Source organism: Hirundo rustica, chromosome 2 (assembly GCF_015227805.2).
Source record: "Hirundo rustica isolate bHirRus1 chromosome 2, bHirRus1.pri.v3, whole genome shotgun sequence".
NCBI classification, from domain to species: Eukaryota; Metazoa; Chordata; class Aves; order Passeriformes; family Hirundinidae; genus Hirundo; species Hirundo rustica.
The window spans coordinates 4794412-4815315 of record NC_053451.1 but is presented as its reverse complement, the minus strand read 5'-3'; the positions used below and the strand labels follow the sequence as shown (position 1 = coordinate 4815315).

General features: G+C 47.7%; 1 protein-coding gene across 8 annotated transcripts in view; it reads right to left on the bottom strand.

Moving 5' to 3' along the window:
- Positions 1-15468: 15468 nt before the first annotated feature.
- Positions 15469-20904, bottom strand: part of ILDR2 (immunoglobulin like domain containing receptor 2) — a 39064-nt gene continuing 33628 nt past the window's right edge. For 4 of the 8 annotated variants that reach the window (XM_040090810.1, XM_040090848.1, XM_040090856.1 and 1 more), the window contains 2 exons: positions 20078-20771; positions 15469-19241 (listed from right to left, as the gene is read on the bottom strand). In XM_040090810.1, coding sequence (XP_039946744.1) covers positions 19206-19241; positions 20078-20771 — 730 coding nt within the window. In that variant the 3' untranslated portion in view covers positions 15469-19205. Of the gene's footprint in view, positions 20772-20904 lie in introns of all 8 variants that reach the window. The other 4 variants (XM_040090800.1, XM_040090821.1, XM_040090840.1 and 1 more) reach the window with 1 other exon arrangement.

Here is a 20904-nt window from a genome sequence, read left to right as displayed (position 1 = left end):
AAAAAAACGGAGCCAAGGCTTGACATGATGGTGTTTCTGAACTATTACAGATATTCTGAAATGCAAGATGGTTTTTTATGCCTTCTGTCTAGATTCAGGCAGTTTTATTTTAATGGTGATCTAGTAAATGCTGGCTTGTCATTTATATCAACCTGGAGTTACTTTGTTTCTTCCCCTTTTCCTTGAAATACAGTCACATTACCGTACTGTACGCTTCATTGCTTTATGCATTTTCGAGACAGACGAATCTCTTTCTGAAGACTTCCCCCAAATTACCAACTTCTAATTATTGAACTGTCTGCAGGGTGGAGACAGCATGGTATAAAAAGAGTTCTCGCATTTCAAAGATATCTGTACTAATTCAGAAACTGCTGAAATAATACACAGAATGCTGATTGGGAGAAGCCTCTGGAGTCCAGCCTCCTGCTCAGAGCAGGACTATCACCAGCACCAGGTCAGGTCAGGCAGGGCTTTGTCTCTCCACACTGTAAAAACCTCCAGTGATGGAGATGCAAGAAACCAGCCAGTTTCCCCTTTTGTCCTTTTGCACACATTCACAGTTTGACTGTGAGCAGGGTGATCTCCAGCCCTCCACGCTCCTAGGCAAACGTGCTGCATGGCACGAGCACGAAGAGGACACACCGATGTGCCTGTCAGCTGTAGGGTTTTGTAAATTTGTAGGGTTATGTTTTCCCTTTCATCCTGTTTCAGTATTCCAATCCTATTTTGTTGACGACTGTTCCTCCATCTGTATCTGCACACAGCCATCGAGTCTAATGAGCCTGTATCAGTCACCACTTCTCCAACAGAAAGGGTCTTTAATGCAAATTGATATTTTAACCTTAACAAACAAAGCCTCGGCAGGACAACACCGAACCCCGTTCATTCCTCTCTTACTGCAACTCCCATACACCTCAGGGTACACAGTGACTAAGTTTGCTGACTAATTCACATCGTTTGTGCCCTGCTAACAATAGCTTGATGTGAAAAGGGAATCTGGGGGCTTTTCGAGTATTGTTCTCTTCATTAGCAGGAAAGATTTTCAGATTCCTGAACAAACATTCCTCTCTTTGTCATCCTGTGGGTCCTCAATCCATGGCCAACCTGTTTTGTACCACTGCTAAGCACAGCCTATGCACTTGGGGGTTTTAGCTCCTAGAAAGGCTGGGTAATTTTCTGTACTCTAACCTGGGAGCAAAACCATCACCACCATCACCCACAAATGCAGTGTATTCGTCAGCTGGGATGCAGGGGCCAAGGGGAAAAACCACTTGTTCTTTTTACAGCCTCGGAAAACCCATCTGCTGTCTCACACCTGTGGCCACAGGGTGGCTTCCTCTGTCTGCAAACCTGCTCACGGTCCTCGGGCAAGGCGGCAGGGAAACCCAAGGGTTACCACGCCTAAGCAAAGCCCTTTTCCTACGACACCTCCTGTGTAGGGAGAACTTCTCCGGCAGCAGTGTGGGAAGAGCTCAGTGTGAAACAGCCAAGCTCTCACATTTTCCACCACATTTCACGAAAACACGCAAATTCCTTCGTCTCTCCAGGTATGTGTTACCTGGAGAAATTAAGAAGAGAAGTAGCCACAGCGTAAAAACATGTATACATTTCGTTCCACGGGGGAAACTCCACTTAAGGGAAATAATTCCAGAACAGTGACTTCCTATCTCCTCTCCTACCTCGCACAGCACAGTGTCCCCACAAGGAACTCCTGTGTGTCCGGTTTTCTACCGCTGATTAAGTGCTATACCCCCCAAACACATCAGCTGCTTTCCTCTCTGCCCTGAAGTTAAGCCCGGCAGGGAGATGTCGCAGCTCCTGCTTGTTCCCTGGTTTAAAGCCCAGCTGGAAATGAAGCACCACACAACCTCTCGCTCAACAACCCCCCTCTCCTTTTCAGCCCGGTGGAGTGGGGAGGAGAATCGAAATTAAACTTTTAGGTTGAGATAAAAGAGAGTTTCATGATTGAAAACGAAGTAAAATGTAATAATAATGGTAAATAACGCACAATGGTTCACCACCTCGTCCCTGAACCCAGGTTGGTCTTCCTCCCAAGTAACCCCCCAGCTGATACACGGGACATGAGTTCTGTGGTGTGGAATATCCCTTCAGCCAGTTCCAGTCACCCATCCCGGCTGTGCTCCCTCCCAGTTTTCTTCCGTGCAGCTCCTCACTGGAAGAGCATCACGCACACACACACACACACACACACACACAAAAATAAAAGTCCTTGAGTTAGGCTAAACGCGCCCTAGAAGAAACCAAAGCACCGGTGATTTCATCAGCATTATTTCTCAGGCTGAATCCGGGCGGTGGGGCTGCGGGGCCGGGTTATCCCGGGAATGAGGAGGGGTACCCGGAGCAGCGGGGCTTAGCCCGGGCTGCGGGAGGTTATCGCGGGGCTGGAGGGATTATCCCAGGGAGCGGGGCTTATCCCGGGGCTGGGTGGCGGTATCCCTGAGCAGAGGAGAAGCCCCCCGGGACTCCCCGGTGCTGTCCCCGGGATGCGCCCTTTGCCCGCGGAGCGGGATCCGGGAGCTCCGGGCGGAGCAGCCCTGCAGGTAGGCTGGGCCCTGACCCCCCTCCCACGGCACAGCCTTTGTGTGCCGGCCCTGCGGAGGAAGGAGCCGGCCGGAGCAGAAGGCAGGGGAGGAGCAGCTTGTCCCTTCTGCCGCTGCCATCCCGGTCTGCTCGCATCCCTTGCCGAGAACGCAGAGAGAACGCAGTTCCTTTCCCTCCGTGTCCTTCCCCGGTTCCCCCCCAGCGCTTCTGAGCGCACCAGCTCTGCATCCCCGCTCGGTGGGAGATCCTTGTCCCCTCCTGCACGCCCTCCTGCCTCTGGCAGAGGCTTGTCCTGGCCTTCCCCTTCTGCCTCCAGCCCTAGCGTGTGGTCAAGTGTATCATCAAGTCTGACAGAGCACCCACACCGAGGGGTGCAGCTGCATAATTAAAAACTTTCTGTGATTTAAAAAAAAAAATCGTCTTTTGATTTTATCAAAAACTTAGCTGTGGAGAGGAAGATTTGGACGCGCCCGGCATGACCGTGGGGAGAGCTCTCGGCTGCTGGTGGCACGTCAGGAGCACGGGAAGCTGAAGGCCTGGGGAGCTCTGCGCTAGGATGAGACCCATGACCTCCACACCTCGCTACAGCCGTGGCAGGAGCACAGGGCTGAGTGGGTCAGAAGAGAAACTGAGCAAGGTAAAGAGCATCCATTGTAGGACCCAGATGCAAAGACAGGCTGTGACAGCACTAGAGCCAAGGCCCCGGGAGCTGTGGGGTTTGTTTACAAAGCCCTTGATGGAGGTTCAAATTGGGTACCCTTCACACCTTGTTTTAGTAAAGCTGTGGACGCTGCCTGCAGGAACCTCACATACAGAGGATCTGCCTGTTTTGGTTTTCACGTTCTAGCAATAACTCAATACACCCAAGGCTATGCTTCTGCTGGTAGCAGATGAAATCCCTGCAGGAACGTCCCCTCTGCTGATGCAGTCTGTGCTCTCCTTTCACAGAGACATGGCTGTGATCCTGGGAAAGAAGGAAGTTCTTTCTTCCCCCTGACTACCCTGTTGTACAGGAGTTACCTGTTACCTGCCATAGCAAATCCGAGAGTAGCAGCAGCGTGTCCGTGGCAACCTGAACTAGGAATTCTTGCAGGCTCAGAAGGGAGCTCCTCCTTCTCCCCTGTCTGCCTGCTCAGCTGCTCCCCAGGGCAGTGGGTGTCGGGCATTTGTCAGATGCTGGTAGCACCTCTGATGGATTTCTCCTCCAAAGTTCCTGTTTGTTGACAGCTTTCAGAGCAAAACCCTTCTGTTAGTGGGGAGTTGCCGGGGGGGGAATATCTGTGTGGGGACAGGGTTCTGACTGCAGCTCTGGAGCGGGGGCTGCCCATCTGGTGCACCTTGCAGCGTGTAAACAGCGTGGGCTGGCTGAGCTGCCAGAAATGCTCAGGAGTGGCAAAATCCTGAGAGCTGCAGGGCTGCAGAAAGCAACCACCCTTTAGAGATCAGCTTGGAACTGCTGGAAACAATCCAGCTGCACAGGTGGTCCACTTCAGCGTTCAGCAGATACTTGAAGTAGGGACTCAGATTAAGGTGCTTTTTTTTTAAATTTTATTTTTGTTAAAGCTTCCATTTTGCTTGTCTGTTTATGTTTTCCTTCATGATTCTGCAGCTCACAATTGCAGCCTTTCTCTTCTGCTTGCCCACTTGCCTTCTGTCCAGCTTTGCCATGGAGACTAAAAGATTTCAAGACTGGTGGCTTTGTAATCTCTGGCATCTGAGGTCCAAAACTCTTCTGTTCACCTGAGCTGTCTCCTTGAGTCTGACGCTATCCAACCCTTTATTCCCATCATTAAGTAGCTGGTGGTGGATGAAGTGGTCTGAGCACCCATCAGTTCGCAGTGTTTTGCCCATCTGTCCAGTAAGTTCCATCTGGAGCTTGAGTGGTTGTGCAGCATCTTTGAAGTGATGAAGACGACTCTAAAGATTAAAAGCAGGGTGGGGGGAAGTAGTGTCTTAAGAGCTTTAAAAATATTCCCATGAGTGATCTCAGCTTTAGCTGTGGTACACGTCGCTCCCTGCTCCTAGATTTATCCCCCCAGTATCCCTTTGCTGCTATCTTTGATTCTTACCTTTAAAAATAAAATGAGATCTTTCTTAACCATTGTCCTTTCCCTGTTCTTCTGGGGTTTTTTTCTGCAGCAACTACTAATGCCAGCCCTCTTGATGCTAGCTGCTGTTGCTTACTGTTTGGCTGGGTTTGGCCTCAAAACAGTAAATACTGACAGAAAAATTCTTGTCTTGGGTGTTGATGGCATTTGTAAGGGCAGCCTGCCCAACAGTTCATTCATGGTGGTTGTTGGAGCTCAGCAGGGATGCCAGGCTGGGAAGTGACAGAATCCAGCTAGAGTGGACAAGACATCAGACTGGGAGTTTGTTGGGGTTTTCTGCCTCAGCCTGAGAGTCTTGGAGGAGAAAGAAGAGATGAGGTAGGAAATACAAAAATCAGGTTCTGGTGTCTAAAAAGAAACATTCTATTTAAAATACTTTTAGGAGAGCAATTGGACTTTTGGCTGTCATTACTGAAGAAGTGTAAGTGTGGCTGGGTTTTGCTCTTTTCTGACACCTGCATCTATGGTTATTGCCATCCAGTTCTGAGCCCAGCATGTCTGATGCATGTTCTGACGTGTATCACTTATCAGGAGAGGGGCAACCTTGAGTCTCCTTTAGGAAAAATATCTGACACCAGATGCCTCAGTAGTACACAAGATGTCCATAAATGTTTGTTGCTCGGTTGACTCCATTCCTTTAAGTGACCACTCTTGTTTGTTCCCAATATTCAGCAGGGGCAGTAGATTTTAAGACAATATGATGAGCTCTTGCTGAATATTCAGCTAAGATTGCTTTTGTCTGCTCCTGCAAGAGAAGGGTTCCTGATTGCTGAACCTGATGTAACTGCACAGATGGACCAAGGAGAAGAGCAAGAATACGAAGCCTTGGAGGAGACACACGTGGGTGAGGAACAAGTTATGTAAGTTTATAAACACAGCAAGAGAAACGCTCTTTGGGCTGCCTCAGTGCTATTTGAGCCACTCTGTTTTATGCAGGTCACATTGAGACTTGCTCTTTCCCCCTCAGGGAAGGCAGCCTGCTTGTCTTTGTCAGCTTGCAGGTAGGGGTGTGTAGGAAGAGGGTATATTTGGAATGTGTGAAGGTTTTTTTGGGGGGATAAGGAGATATGTAGCATTGCCCTTGGCTCTGCTGCTCATGGCTCGGTCTGCTCTGGGTCGTATGATGAGGTTGTAGAGCCTCTCCAGCTGGGTTTCCATTTGCTCCCATTCCTCCCTTCACTGCTTCTCCTAGGTGGTGCAAACAAGGCTCCCTAAGGTAACAGCTTGCTGTTTGCTGTGCCAGTTCCCAGTGGGAATCCCAGCCATATTTTTTTTTTCCGGGTGGTGAGCCAGGGCCCCTTCCAGATCACCTTGAAAGCGTGTTTCTGCAGGACATGTTGGCAGTGGGCTCCGGAGGAGGAGAAGAACGGTTTGGGGACAGCCATGGAAGTCAGCGTGGTTGCCCAGAGGCTGGGCGAGGTGGCTGTGAGGAGGAAGAGGAGGTTGAGCCGCCCTGTCCTGGTGCCAGCCTGGTGAAAAGGCAGGCGAGAAGGGCGGCGGCTTGGCGGCGAGCCCCTGGCGTGGAGCGTCCCACCCTCTGCTCCGAGTGCGGCAAGGGCTTCAGACTGTCCCTTTGCTTTCCTTTTTAAATTTTTTTTTAACTTTTTTTTTCTTGGATTTATCCAAAACTGTTAGTGAGCAGGGCCCAAATACCCAAGCAGGGATGGAGGCCACTGCTGAATGAATTAAGTGAACTAGAGCACATTCACTGTGGTGCGGTTGTTGTTGTGAGCCTCTCTTTTGGGGATGAAGAGCAGAAAAGTACTTACACAGCATAGTGCATTCAAGGACAGAGAGAACCTAAAGACATCCCAATGTGTCCTTTTCTGCTACTTCTAGAGAGGAGAGATTTTTATCCCAGTAAAAAACTGCTAAAAATTGTACCTGTTGCCTGTACAAGCTGCCTGTGTTTTCCCTCACAGTAAGGCCACCACCTGGGATGATTGCTTCCCATAGAATACACGTCTCCTACGTGCCAGTGGTCTTGGGTTTAGATGTTGTTTGCATCTATAAATTTGAAAGCCCCACAACGCTGTGCTGGGTGCCTCCATGTGCATGTTGTGGGCCCAGCTGATGCTGTTTGGGGGCCGTGTCTATGGAACAGCGCATTTACTGGGTTGGATCGTTGCTAAATTGACAATTCCACAAATCATGCTGCTGTCTGACAGCTTAGTCCTCAGCAGCAGTTAACTAAACTAAAGTCCTAGCAGGTGTTTCTCTCAGAGTCTTGTTTAGCTGCTTTTGTGGGTGGCACTTCATGAATGTTTTTATAAGGCTTTAAAAGCTATTTAAGATGACTTTTTCAATTGTGGTCTTTTAAATGTCTGATGAACTGAAAATGAACAGGAAAATGATGAACAGAAAAATGATGGCATTTGAAAAATAAGCTGTGTCAAACTGATCTTATATTAAATGTTAAACATTTTTTCCTGCATAAAACTTTTGAATTCAAACACCACGGTTTTGAGTTGTTAATGATTACAAAGAGGTAATTATGATTTCTCAGCTGATTCCGAGAATTTCTGTGATGTTTTTGTGAGTGGTTTTGACAGTTTTAATCATTCCTTTCTAAGGAACATGAGGGATGCGGGATTCTGAGAAAGCAGGAGGATCTGACCTCTGAAGAGATCTTCTTCACTTTGAGGAGGAGAATACTACTACTGGAAGTCTGTCCTTAGTAGAAATTCTAGCTCAGGCGAATGCTTGGTACGGGGGAGGAGGAGGGAACTGGCAGTAATAACAAAGATGTTAATACCTCTAGCATGGAAGAACTCCCTGTAATGAGCGTGGCGGTATATACTGAAATGCCTGTTCCACCCACGAAGACAAACAGGGGAAGAAACCACAGTGTGCTTCAGGCAAGAAAACGAAGCCATTAAAATCTGTTGTGCTGCAGAATTTTTATTTTCAGCACCGCACACAGGCCTGGTGCGAACAGTGAGCTGTCACACGGGTGAGCTCCCAAACAGGGGAGATCACTGAGGGCAAAGAGAGTGCCCAGCAGGAAGAGCACAGGATCCCTAGGAAACAAGCAAGCTGTGACCAGAATATGACTGGAATTACTGTCTGAGTAATGTGGATGCACCCTTGCCCCCCTTAGTCACCAACTGCTGCCACAAAGGGCACAACTTCTTGCTCCGTTGGCAGCAGATCTGGTTTAAGTCATTTGGTCTCTACTCCCACCTTCTCCCTGAGAGTCTGAATTAATACAGTGGTGCTGAGTAAGTGTTCACGTGGCTGTGCTCTTAAGATCCATGAGATGATCCATGCTTCTTAAATTACAGACTTCACAGAGTTCATTCCAAACTCGATCAGCCCAATCGGGACCACAGGTGCACAAGGAGCAGGGTACGTACCACTGAGAGACTTGGAGTCAGAGAAAAGACAGGCCAGAAAAAAAGGAAAGAAATAATGTGGCCAGTATTGCTGTTAGTTCCCCAAAAATACGTAATTTAAGCAACACTTTGTTGCTTTTATTCCTTTTTTTTTTTTTTTTTTTTTTATGTTTCTAAGAAGGGCTAGACCTGAAAAAGCCTGACACACTGCCTTTGTTGTTTCTGCGTTCCCAGCCCCATCAGGAAGTCCATTGCCACCAGAGGATGGAAACTACAATTCATTTTGGGGGTGTCCTTGCTGCACGTGCTGTTACCAAAACATCTATTTATTCTGAATGGTAATTCTGCCCCCGTAAAGTGGCTGAAAAGATGTGCCTTGCCTCCGAGCTGGAGTTGCAGCCAACTGTGTACATTTGTGGAATGGACAAAGCAAGGCCAGGGTGGTGACATTTACAGAGTAAAAGGTGCCAGGGGCACAGAAGCCAAGTAGTATTAGCTCAGGTGAGCTCTTCTGCTCTAATACTGTTTCTGCTTATTTTTCAAACTAGGCACATGGAGAACCTGCTGATGGGTGTTATCTGCACCAAGTCCTCACACAGACACTGCTGCTGATCAGCCCCTGTGCCCTCACCAGTCCTGCCATGGCAAGCCAGGGCACTCTGTGCTCTCTCTGTTCAGTCACTACAAACCCTGTAGCTCAGAGCCCACAGCATCCAATTCAGCTTCATTGCTTGATTAATTCAGGTTTCTTTAGCTGAGAGCCAGGCAGAGTGGGAGAATTATGAACATCTGAGGATGTTTTCTGTCCCACACTTCTCATATTCTCTCTTAGTCATTCATTGAGGTACAGGAAGAATGGGCAGCAGGCCATTTTGGGATCAGCCTCTTTCTAGAAATGTCAGATAAAACTGCTGTGAGGACTTGCCTGGCTGCATGACTTGTCAGAGAGCTGGCTGTCACGTTCTAAAAATGCCAGGTTGCCACCTAACTAGTTGTGGCCTGGACCACACGTTGGTTTTGGTGCACCTTGTGTCCTGGTCTTCTAGACTTGTAGCTCTTTCTGCATGGACAGCCTTGCTCATCTGGCAGTGAGAGTGACTGAATGTGGGCTGTGGCAAGCAATTTTACTCCAGAATATGCTGTATATATGGAATATAGCACACTAGTACCTTATGCAGAGCAGATGGGTAGGGACAGCACCCGGGTTCACTCCCTGGGGCTGTGTTACACACGGGTGTAGACAAGAGTCCTAATCAGCTGAGTAAGACGATCGATGCTCTTGCAGCTTTTTTGTGTTGCCACTTGATGTGCTGAAGCACACCAGCATGTTACCCTTCACTTTGCTTGAATTTAGTGCTAATCTGCAGGCAGCTGTTTTCCTTTTCCAGATTCTCCCTATGGGCTGCTTCACAAACACCAGTGTTCTCCTTCGCTCACCTAAACAGTTTGTCCGGTATTTTGACCATGCCTTTTTTTTTGTTTTCCCATTAATCTGAACAAGTTTAATCACGAAATCAAGTGTAATTGAGATGCTCAAACAGGAAATCAGTTAAGCTTAGCTGCAAGGGCAGCTTTTTAATCAATTTTCCTGCAAGTAAGGTTGAGCTTTTCACAGAAGTGTGTGGATCTCAGATCTTCCCAGCAATACTTGGGATGCTATCCACACTCTGCCTTTCAAAGATCTTTGAAGTAGTACAAAACTAGTCTTCTGCTCTTTAAACACATTTTGAAATGTGTTCTCTGCATGCTGCACATGCTTGAGTGTTGAACTTCTACACTTACACTTCTCTTGAAATCCTCTAAAGCCCCTTGTTGTCGGGAGCTCTGTAACTCCAGGTTCATTGATATGATGAGGGAAGTCAGGACACTTAGGAATTGTTTCATCTACAATGCAGCATCTTCTCTTAATTAAAGTGTCTCTCATCAGGATGACAGGCTGTCCATGGAGACCTCTTGATTACAGAGCTCTGCTACAGTAACTTTCCTTTTACAGCTATTCACCAGAACCAGCCTAGGCTGTGTTTTACTGAAACTGGGGAGTGAAATTTTTCATTCAGGCATCATACTGGCCTGAAGAAAAGACAGTCTGGGATCTCCCTTCTGAGGAGCGAAGACAAAAAAAAAATATATATAAATACATATTCCTATTTAAAGAGAAAAAGAGAAAAAAATAAAATTCATCATTTCCCTCTCCCAGTACTAATTAAAACATACCTTAGGCTCAGAGGCTGCTACCCACACAAATTCTGCCACTCTGTCCATGGGGTGAAGGCCTTTTAGTGCATGGGACCAAGTGCTCCCCAAGCCTTGGCAGCTCAGCTCCACAAAGATGCAGTTCCAAGTTGGTTCTGGCTGCCAGAGCTGCACATTGCTTTGTAAATCAGCTGCACTGGGGTGTTGTGCGCACTGTGGTTTTACCAATTTGAGTAGTTTTACTATCTCAGAAATCCCAAGCACTTGACTGTGCTGAAAGCTTCAGCTCAAGAAGCTGGGACTCCAAGTTATAAAGAGAAATGTTCCTGGTACCAGATCCACACACCCTTTCTGTGTGCACTCTAATTGGTGGCCAAGTTCATGCATGAAGATTTGTGGGACCTGCATTTTAGACGTGTGTTGCTCAAACTTTAACTGCACAGACCTACTCTTCAAAGTCCAAGATTGCCAAAAAACTGAAAGAGAAATCCAGGAGAAGTTTACATAGTTAAGATACCTTCATTTTAGCGACCTCACCCCCCTTGCAGAATCAGTGCTGTGAAGATGAGAGAGGGGTTGGTTGCAAACCCCTTGTCAGGGATGCTGTGAGCAGCAGGGCTGTTCCCTGTGGGCAGCCCAGAGCCAGCAGCAGTAAATCCTGCCGGGCTATGTCCTTCCCAACAGGGCACAGTGCCAGGTGCCAGGGGCCTCTGGGCATTCTCACTTGGCTGACTTGCTGTATCCCATATTTCCCACTACATCCTCCTGTCAGAAGCCCATTTGCAAGGACCACGGGTGTCTTTTATGTCATTGCACATAAATTTAGTCATGACAAATAGACATACTGGTCCCTAGGAAGGACATGGCAGTGGGCAGTGTATCTTTACACTTTTTACACACTTTACACATCTTTTACACCCTTTACACAAGGTAAAGCTTTTAGCTTTTTGTACTACTGCTTTACCTGATCTCCAGCCTACTGGACGTTAAAAGTTCTTGCCAAAACTCGTAATTCCAAGGTGAGCAGGCCTGAGGCCTGCAGAGACACACATTCTGGTTTTGCCAGGAAGCAGAGAACTTGGAGAGACTAAATTAATTAATGATTTAGCAGGCTCTTGAGTGTAAAATGCAACCAGTTGGAGCTCTGCCTCTCACTAGCCTGGAGTACCTATTCAGAGACAAGTGCACTGCGTGATTTGTTGCTGAAAGAGAAGATCTGACAACTGGGACATGAAAACCATTCCCACCTGCTCTGGAGAGGCTGATGGAAACCAACTTGACGTGTAAGCAGAAAGGATTTCTGTCACACAGCAAGGACTAAATGAAAACACTACACCGGCTGTAATAAGTGGTCCTGTGCCATTTGAGACTCCATTTTTTCAGACTCCTTTCTCCAATTCAGAAATGGCCCTGAATCACAAACCTGTACCTACAGCCAGGTGCTCATGGGTGAGTGTGACTGGGCATCAAAGAGTGCAAAGCAACCAGGAATTAGGGTGGCAGCTGCAGGGCACCCCTGCCTTGGCTGGCACAAACACTTTCCCACCCAAAAGTGACTTCCTGCAGAGCTCTGAGCTGGGTGACCTCTCGGTGTTTCTGTTGCCAGGTCTTCCTCACCCTCATTAGTCTTTAAGGTGTGGATGGGCACCTTTCCTGCTCCAGGTTGGGTTGGAGACTTCTGCAGAGGGGGATAATTGAGGCACGGACGGAGGAGTGATGAAGAAGGCCAAAGAAACACTGAGCACTTTTACAGGTGCTAAAATAGAGGATGAGTGACAATTTTTCAGAGCCAAGGGATGCTGCGCCTTGCACAGGGAAATACAGAGCAGAGCTGGGAGCTGCTTCGCCTGCACCTGACTGCTGATAACACCTATCAGACACGATCTAAACATGTAAATGCTGCTCAGGTTACACCTACAAACGGTGTGAGTCTTAATCCCTTATTTACAACACTGAGACAGGATCCGAGTGAAGTTGCTTGTTTGTGACACAAAAATCATCAGTCTGGAGTACTGCAGACCTAAGGACAAAGAGGCCAAAAGAAAAGAACATGTCTGTACTAGAAAGATAAAAGTGTTCTGAACTAAAAAAAAAAAAAGGTTTTACATCTACAAGACCAGGGGACAGTTTATCCTTTCTCTGAAGGAGTGTGGCTCCATAGGGAACCTGCATGGATTTTTTTTTGTATAAAAACGCTGGGCAGAATGTTTTTGTATTTATCCGGTGAATGGTAGGAGATTTATAAAGGGTCAGCTGCTCCACTGGAAAATATTTGGTTTACTGTCCATTAATCAAAAAAACGGGTTTGAAAACTACTCAGGTAAACTGCTCATATCTTAGCGAAAATTGGGCAAATTATTTGCCTGCAGGATAATAAAAAGGCAGATTGGTGGGAGCTTTTCCTGCTTTTATTCTCCATGGTGACAACTCAAAGGCAACGACTTCGATACTGTACGCATGGCAAATGTATAATGCTTGGTAATTGGGGATGCGGATGTCTCCCAAAAAGCCATAAAAGTGTTACATTTTCATTATAGAGTATTGTTATGTCCTTCTCCCCCTCATATTGAAAAAGTTCATTACAGGGGAGGACAATCTAAGTAAAATAACAGCAGCAAAGAAAGCCACTCACTCACTGTGTAATGGCTGGGAAATGGCTGTGGTAGACAGCAACAGAGGCACGAAAAAAAGCCCAGCCCATCTGTAAACAGCAAGAGGATTGTACCCCTGGGCCAGGGCTCAAGTTTCCCTGGACTGAATTTTGCTTTTAAGCCAAGCCTGTCGACTCCTAGTTCACATTTCTAACTCACGTGTAAGTAATAGCACCTTGGAACTCCATTTGCTTCCTGACTCATTAAATGCTGCTGCTCTCTGCCACCGCTCTCACAGAGGACAATGAAACCTGAACGCGTTTGCTCCTGCTGCTTGCACTCCACAGCTCTGGCTGCAGCTGCCCTGGGGTTGGGAAACAAGACTGACCCGTTTTGAAATTATGTTCAAAATGCTTCCAGTAACACCCCTGCTTGGGCTTGAGAGATTATCTGGAGGGCTTGGGGTCTTGTTGTGGGCATTCTGTGATTTTTGTTTTTAATGGGGGTAAAAGTGCCCTTTTACAAAATGCCACTCATTCTACATCCAAACCGGTTGGAACCCCTAGGCACCCCACTGAAGGCTGACTGGAAATAGCCAAAGGAAAGCAGAGGGGTCAGGGAGGGATTACAAGCGTGACAAAAAGTGACAGGCAAAAGGGAGAGGAGGTGATGGCCTCCCCTGGCAAAGGCCCCTGCGCAGGCAGGGGTGAATGTCAGAAGGAATTATAAAGGTCACAAGAGAACTCATATGGGAATCATGGCAGGTTCCTTCCTTTAGTATTAGCTAACTTTATTCTTTGGACTTTTGCTGTTCCTAATGCTGGATAATCCAGCTGGCATTTTTGAAATCACATCAAATTGATAGCTGTTCCTCCATGTTATGCTACAGATACCTTTTCTGATCTTCCAGGAAATGAGAAAGAGACTCCAGGAGCCCCAGGTGACTGTGAGGGTGTTTTCAACATCACAGCTGTTGTAGAAAGCACGTACAGCCAGTAGAGCCTGATGGAGGTGCTACACCAGAGGTTTCTGGAATTATAAGGGCAAATCTGCAGCACCTGGCAGATGCCAAAGATACCTTTGCTCCTGGATTCCACTTTGCTCCAGTAAAAAATGGGATAAAGCCCCTTTAGTTTTTATTTCCACATGTTCCAAACCCTGTACGTGGTGACCAAGAGCGGATCCTCACCCACATCTTGTGTGAAAGCTACCTGGAGAACAAGACAGCTCCATGCAGTTTCTCAACAATCTCCACATCATTAAAACTGTTTTCAGAATAGGCCAGGCATGCTAAACACCGTGGTGCTGCATTTATGTACCTGGAACAGCTTGTGGCAAGGTTTGACTTCTGAAATATTTTGTGATTGCTCCTTCTCTGGGATGTCTCCCAGCAGCTGTCTTTTATCTCTCAGAGATGCAACTCTGGGGCGCACTGCTGATGGCCACCCCTGACCCAACTCCAGTAACAAAGGTGAGGATGTTACAGCTCCAGTCCCCTGTACCGTATGCCAGCACAAAGGCCTGAGTAATTCTGGCTGCCTGTTTCAGCTTATAAATGTTGAGAGTTTCTCAAAAATTTAACTTATTCAAAGTGTTAATTTTGTTAATTTTCCATTTCAGTGGAAATGGAGCGTTCTGAGGATGTTCACACCATTGGAACTTTTACAATGTACTTTAATGGAATAATGGGAAGTCATAACCATTGGTATTTATCTTCCCATTCCATTATGTCAAAGCCTTTTTTTTTTTCAGTAGCCAAGATCACTTTTTTTGACAGCACAGCCACCAAATCTACTGCTAAAGCTCGATCCCACTTTTCCTCTAGAGGCTCTTTTAAATTTTTACAGGACTCTCTCATCATCTGCTTTCTTAGAAAGTCACTGTTGTGATGCTGTGATTTTAGGACCACAAAAACTCTCCATGTCCTTGACATGACCCAGACATCCGCATCCAGTAAGAAAAGGATTTTAATTTTATGCCAGCAATAAAAATTCATCACTGGAAAACTTGTAATTTGAGACCACATAATAACCAGGCTCATTTCCCAGCGCCAGCATTCTGCAGGTGTTCTGAAAGATGGCACAGACACAAACCATTGCTCCTCTACTGGAACATGAGGCTCCTCTCGAGCTGTCTGTCAGTCTCTGGCCCCCTGCTCCCCTGCTGCAGGAGTCACAGGTCATTAGGGTTGTGTAGCTGTGCAGATACTCTAGTCACCCCTCACTTCTTGATTTGGTCCATTTGCTGCTGCTGCAGACACGTTTCTAATGGGAAAAATAAAGGTGGCCTGAGGACAGACATGACCAGTAACTGAAAATTCCTGCAGATTTGTATGGAGAGATACGAAATTCAAAAGTTTAGAGCAAGGTTGCTGCTGCTCACATCTGACTTCAAGGAATTAAGACCTCCTTTTTTTCTGCAGCTGAACTTTTTATCATCTGGTAAAACTCACAGAATCACTAGTCATAAAATCTTCAATACTTTTCCAGGTACTTGGATTCAAGAGATATGTCCAAATTCTCACAAACAATTGTTTGTACAATTAAAAGTGTTTTCTTTAAAGAATTAGCTTGCAAATACTTATTTATAAGCTAGATACACAAATGGCAACTTCTTACACACAGTGTACAGATGCCCTGAAGTTCCAGCACTGAACAAACAAAACTGACTCAAATAAAAGAAGACTTGTGTTTTTAATACACACAACTCATTCCTGAGGGCTTGATCAAATAAACTACAGTGACTGAGATAAGGGACAGAACATAACTGAAATGAGGAGATTGTAATGCTCAGGCTTTCAGTATGATTTAAATGATAGAGGTATTCAGAGACTGTAAAAGCACTGGTTTGGCCCCTTTCTGGCATAGCCAGATGCACTTTCAAATTTCTACGTCACCTGTTTCCTGGGTCGGATGGAAACTATAGCAGGCTAAGCGCCCTTGAAATTCATGGCACAGGGGTTGCCAAAGTTTTCAGACTAACAAAACATCAACTTGCTAGAATCCTCATATGTCAGGAATGAAATGTTTTAAAACAGCATGTAGTGTAGCTCTCTAGATTTCTCCAGGCCTCAGAGACCTCAGAAAGCAGCCACCTGCCCACCTCCTGCTAACTGTGCTGTGGTTTTCCTAAGAACACACAATTAATGGTAAAAAAAAAAAAAATGAAAACACTTAAAATGTTGGTCTCACCAGCCATAATACAGGTAGAAGGTAAATGCAGTTGCTAAGTTGTTCTCCGTGTTTGAAAAGTCACTGCATTCAGGCAGTCAGGTCCCCAGTGACTCGTAAAAGGGAAATATCAGACTCGTTTTAAAGGGATAAAAAGAACACGGTCCTGGGAACTTTCAACCAATCAGCCTCACCTCTGTGATCCTCCTGGAAGCCATCTCAAGACATATGGATGGGAGAGAAGTGATTAAAGACAGCTGGCATAGCTTCATGAAGGACAAATCACGCCTGCTTACTTGGAGACCTTCTATGACAGAGTGACTGCACTGGTGGATAAAGAAAATCCCTCTGGTGTCATGCACCTTGACTTCTGGCCTCTGGCACAGTCCCACACAACATTTAGTTTCTAAACTGGAGAGAGATGGGTTTGATGGATGGACTACTTGATGGACAAGGAATTGGCTGGCCGGCCACACCCAGACCATCAGTCAATGGCTCAGTGTCCAAAAGGGTATCAGTAACAAGTGGTGTCCCTCCAGGGCCTGCACCAAGGCTGACACTGTTCCACCTCCATTCATGGCACAGACAGTGGGACTGAGTGTCCTCTCGGCAGCCTTGGTGGGTGACACCAAGCTGGATGATGCCATGGAGTCACTGGAGGCGAGGGACGCCATCCACAGTGACCCTGGGGCAGGCTTGAGGAGTGGGCCCACGGGAACCTCGTGAAGTTCAACACAGCCAAGTGCGGGGCGCTACTCCTGAGTCAGGGCAACCCCTGGTATTGATACACACTGGGGGAAGGATGCACTGCGAGACTGAGAAGGACCTGGGGAACTAGATGGTCCTTAAGGTTTCTTCCAAACCATTCTACGATTCTATGATTTTTAAAGTGGTGGATGAGGATTGGACACGAGCCAGCCACGTGCTCTCGCAGCCCAGAAAGCCAACCATGTCCTGGGCTGTATCAGGTGAGCGACCAGCAGGCCAAGGAGTGGAATTTCCCTCTCTTCCATTCTCTTGAGACCCCACACAGAGTACTGTGTTCAAATCTAGGGGCATCCACACAAAGACATGGACCTGTTAGAGCAGGTCCAGAGGAGGGAGACAAAAATGGTCAGAGGGGCTGGAACACCTCTTTCATAAAGACAGGCTGGGAGAGTTTGGGCTGTTAAGCCTGGAGAAGAGAAAGTTCTGTGGAGACCTTAGAGCCTTCCAGTGCCTAAAGGGACCTACAAGAAAGCTGGAGATGGACTTTTTATCAGGGCATTGATTTTCATGTAAAAGAGGGTAATTTTAGATTAGATAAAAGGAAGAAATTCTTTACTGTGAGGGTGATGAGACACTGGAACAGATTGCCCAGAGAAGCTGCAGATGTCCCATCTCTGGAAGTGCTCAAGGTCCAGTTGGATGGGTCTCTGAGCAACCTCATATGTGGAAGATGTCCCTTCCCATGGCAGAAGGTTGAAACTTTAAATCTTGACATTTTTAAAGGCTACCTCCTGCACAAACAATTCTGCTATTCCACAACTGCATGTTCCTGCTGGCTAATCCCTCTCTGGCCAGGAAGACCCAGGACTGGGATTTCCAAAACTACAGTCACTACTAGAGGAGTGTGGGAGAAGAATGTCATCTTTTCATCAATTCACCTTCTCACAGGAAAACTGGCATCAAATCTATGGAGATTATTTTTCCTCTCCCCTGACCATTCCTGGTGGGTGAACTATCGGCAAAGGAGTAATACAGAAATTAATCTTTCATTTTTATGGAGAACTGCAGTGATGTTAACATACCTTGTGTTCCAAACAGTAGTGCCAGTATGAGCATCTGGGGCCAGACAGCCTCCCAAATTCGCAGAGGAACAACAAAGATGTTTCAGAGGCCGATAATGTCCATAACACAACAAGACACTAAGTTGTTTCTAGGTGTAAAAGGGATCAAGATACTGGACCTTAAAATGTTCCCATCATCTTCCCTCACATGATGATTTTAGCAGCTAAATAAATGACTGCATAATACCCTAGGAAAACCAGAATGTCAGGCTTCCAAATGGTGTGAAGCTCTCACTTCTAAATAAAGCTATTCCTGAGACAACAGCCACTAAAACCAACCACATCCCAGCCAAAGTGAATGGAATGGCTTTAAGTGAAAAGGGTGACTTGCAAAGCTTGTACCCATCCACAGTGCTTATTCTTTTCCCACTGATGTTACCGCTCTCTTCAGTAGTAGTTTCTTCTGGGAAACTATTCCCAGACAGGAGTGATACCAGTGGCACAGGATGAAGGTCTGCAGCTGCCCTCTCACTGAGACTGTCCCCTTTTTGCTTCCTTGAAACAAAAGGGCCACTCATTAGAGTGGCAGAGGTGTCTGGTGGTGCTGGAAGCAGAGCACTAGGAAGGCTAGAGCACTGCTTTTAAAACCGTGGAGTAGGTACTCCAGCTTGAAACTCTACAAGGTCACAGTTGAGCTGCAAGGAAATTGCAACAGCATGAAAACAACACAGTTGGGGGCAGGGGGGAAACAAATCATGCTCTCATCACAATAAAAGCTACTTTGACCCACTTTCAAAACAATACATCAATCTCACCTGCAACTCTCATCACACAACGAACAGAACTAAATATATTAAACAAACCGTAATAGTCACTTTCCCCATTCAGCCCTTATCAAGGTAACATGTCATCAGTCATTTCCTTACAGTGTCTGAAAGGATGTGGGTTTTCTCTCGTGGTTTAGGGCCTGATCAGCTGGAGGCAGTCTGCAGGTGTAAGGATAAGGCCTCCTCCCAGCATGGGGGTGGTACAGATAGGCTTTAAGTACAGAGACAATTTTGATCAAGAGAACTGAGGAGACAGAAAGAGCAAGAGGTACGCACGCCTCCCTCTGCACATGGGACAGGGCAAGAGGCACAAAGGCAGCCTCACTCGTAGTTCAGGGCTGCAGGGGCAGCAGGGACGTGGCTGCCATCCAGTGCAGAGTGGAGGGCACTGGAAAACAGGGTGCCAAAGAGAGCCCTAGCCTCATTTTCCTGGCAGACTCCCAGAGCCTCTGAGATCAAGTGCCGTCCGTGGGGACCTGTCTTTTACAGAAGCCTCAGCTCCCCTGGATGAAACAAAAAGGTGAAATAGTCCATGGCTGATGGCTGCAAAGGTGGTTCACAGAGACATGCCTTGCTTGTTGCTCTGCATCTTCTCCACTGCAGTCACGTCATGATATCCAGCCCATCAACATGACAGGTCCACAACAACTTCAAACCACAAGGGACATCCTTGTTGGAAAATCATTCTGAGAGGAAAGAGAGAAGACTAAATGTCAACAGGAAAGCTCTCATTGGAACAGACAAAGGGACAGACAACACTTTGACAGAGACACAACTAAACAGCAACAGCTTTGTCCACTCACAATCCAATATTCTCTCCTACAGACTCTAATGATAAGGTCTCCCTCACGGTGCAGACTTCCCCAGCTGGGTTAGATGGGGAAGATCCCCATGAACAACCATGCACTCATCAGTCCTGACCAGCTTGGACCGTGGCAGGATGTTTTGCACTTGCTGGTATCCTGGGTGAGGATTGCTTTTGGCATGAATGGCCCCCACGAAGCCCATGGGCCCACACATCCACGGGAGTCTGTGATCTCACCCCTTTCAGAAAGACATCTCTTACATCATCCCCTCCTACCAGCCCTGTCCAGTCCAGAAGAACAAGAGCCTCACAACCCTTCTTTAACCCTTTGATCCTTAAGGATCAAAGCCAAAGCAAAGCCCTATAATTTTTGTAAGGCCTGGGTAACTTCCCTACAATGATCCTCCTGAACTCTAGATAAACTCCCACCACCTTGGATTACCAGGCCACAGATGCCAAAGACATCCCTCACGTCCCCAGTCCCAGGCACATCTGGCTTTCCCCTCCATCACGGACTCCTGTGTAGGAGCTGTTGTATTATCCCTTCTGGCTTCCTACCCCCACAGTTCCTTGCCCGCTTCCCACAGGGAGTGACACCCAGACTCCAGGTGCTACCGTCCCGGAAAACCCCCTTGCCCGTCGACTCTGGTTAGTAACCCCTGCCTGGTGGCTCTCCGCTCAGCCTATTTGGACCAGGACCACCAGACATGGCCTCACTGTTTTCTTGGGGTCCTTTTTCCTCTTCTTGTCAGAGGCATTGAGGTAGGCCTGTTCCCTGGCCCTGTAGGAAGGGCCTCGGCTCAGCTCCCTCTCGCTGTAGGGAGGCAGGCTGTCCTCCTCCTCCTCCTCGTCCTGCTCGGGGGACGACGACTGCTGCGGCGGCGGCTGCGACTTCTCGGCTTTGTAGGTGGAGGGCGGCGACCAGGCGTAGTACGTGCTCCCTCCCCTCTGGCTGGGCTGCGAGCTCAGCTTCGAGGGGGTGGCGCAATGGTCGCCGCTCTCGTCGTAGCTCCGGGATTTCCTCTCCAAGACGCTGCTGAGGTAGGAGTGATCGTATTTCTGGCTCCCTCCGGGCGTCCGGCTCACCAGCCTGGGAAGGTGCTTCTCCTCGTGGGCCCGTCTCCGGGGCGGGCTGTAGGACCAGCCCCGATCCGAGTCCGTCGGCGGCTCCCGATTGCCCCGGCAGCGCTTGGTGTAGTATTCCTCCATGGAGCTGTCCTGGTGGGGCAGCCCCCCGCCGCGCCCGCCGTGCGACTCGGAGCGCTCGAAGCGCCGCATCTCCTGGCTGTCCGCCCGCCGCGGCCGCTGGCTGTAGGACTCGGCAAAGGCCGCCAGCTCGTCCATAGACACGGCCGGCACTCCCACGGAGAAACTCTTACGGGACAGCATCTCCGACTTGGATCTCTGCTGGCTGGAAGGGGGAGGAGGTGGAGTTAGAGGGCAGGAGCCAGCTGCACTCATCCCCTCGGCTGCCTGCACAGACAGTGGAGGGAAATGGGCCCTCCCGGGGGCATGAATCATCTGAGCCGTTTTCATCATCTTCC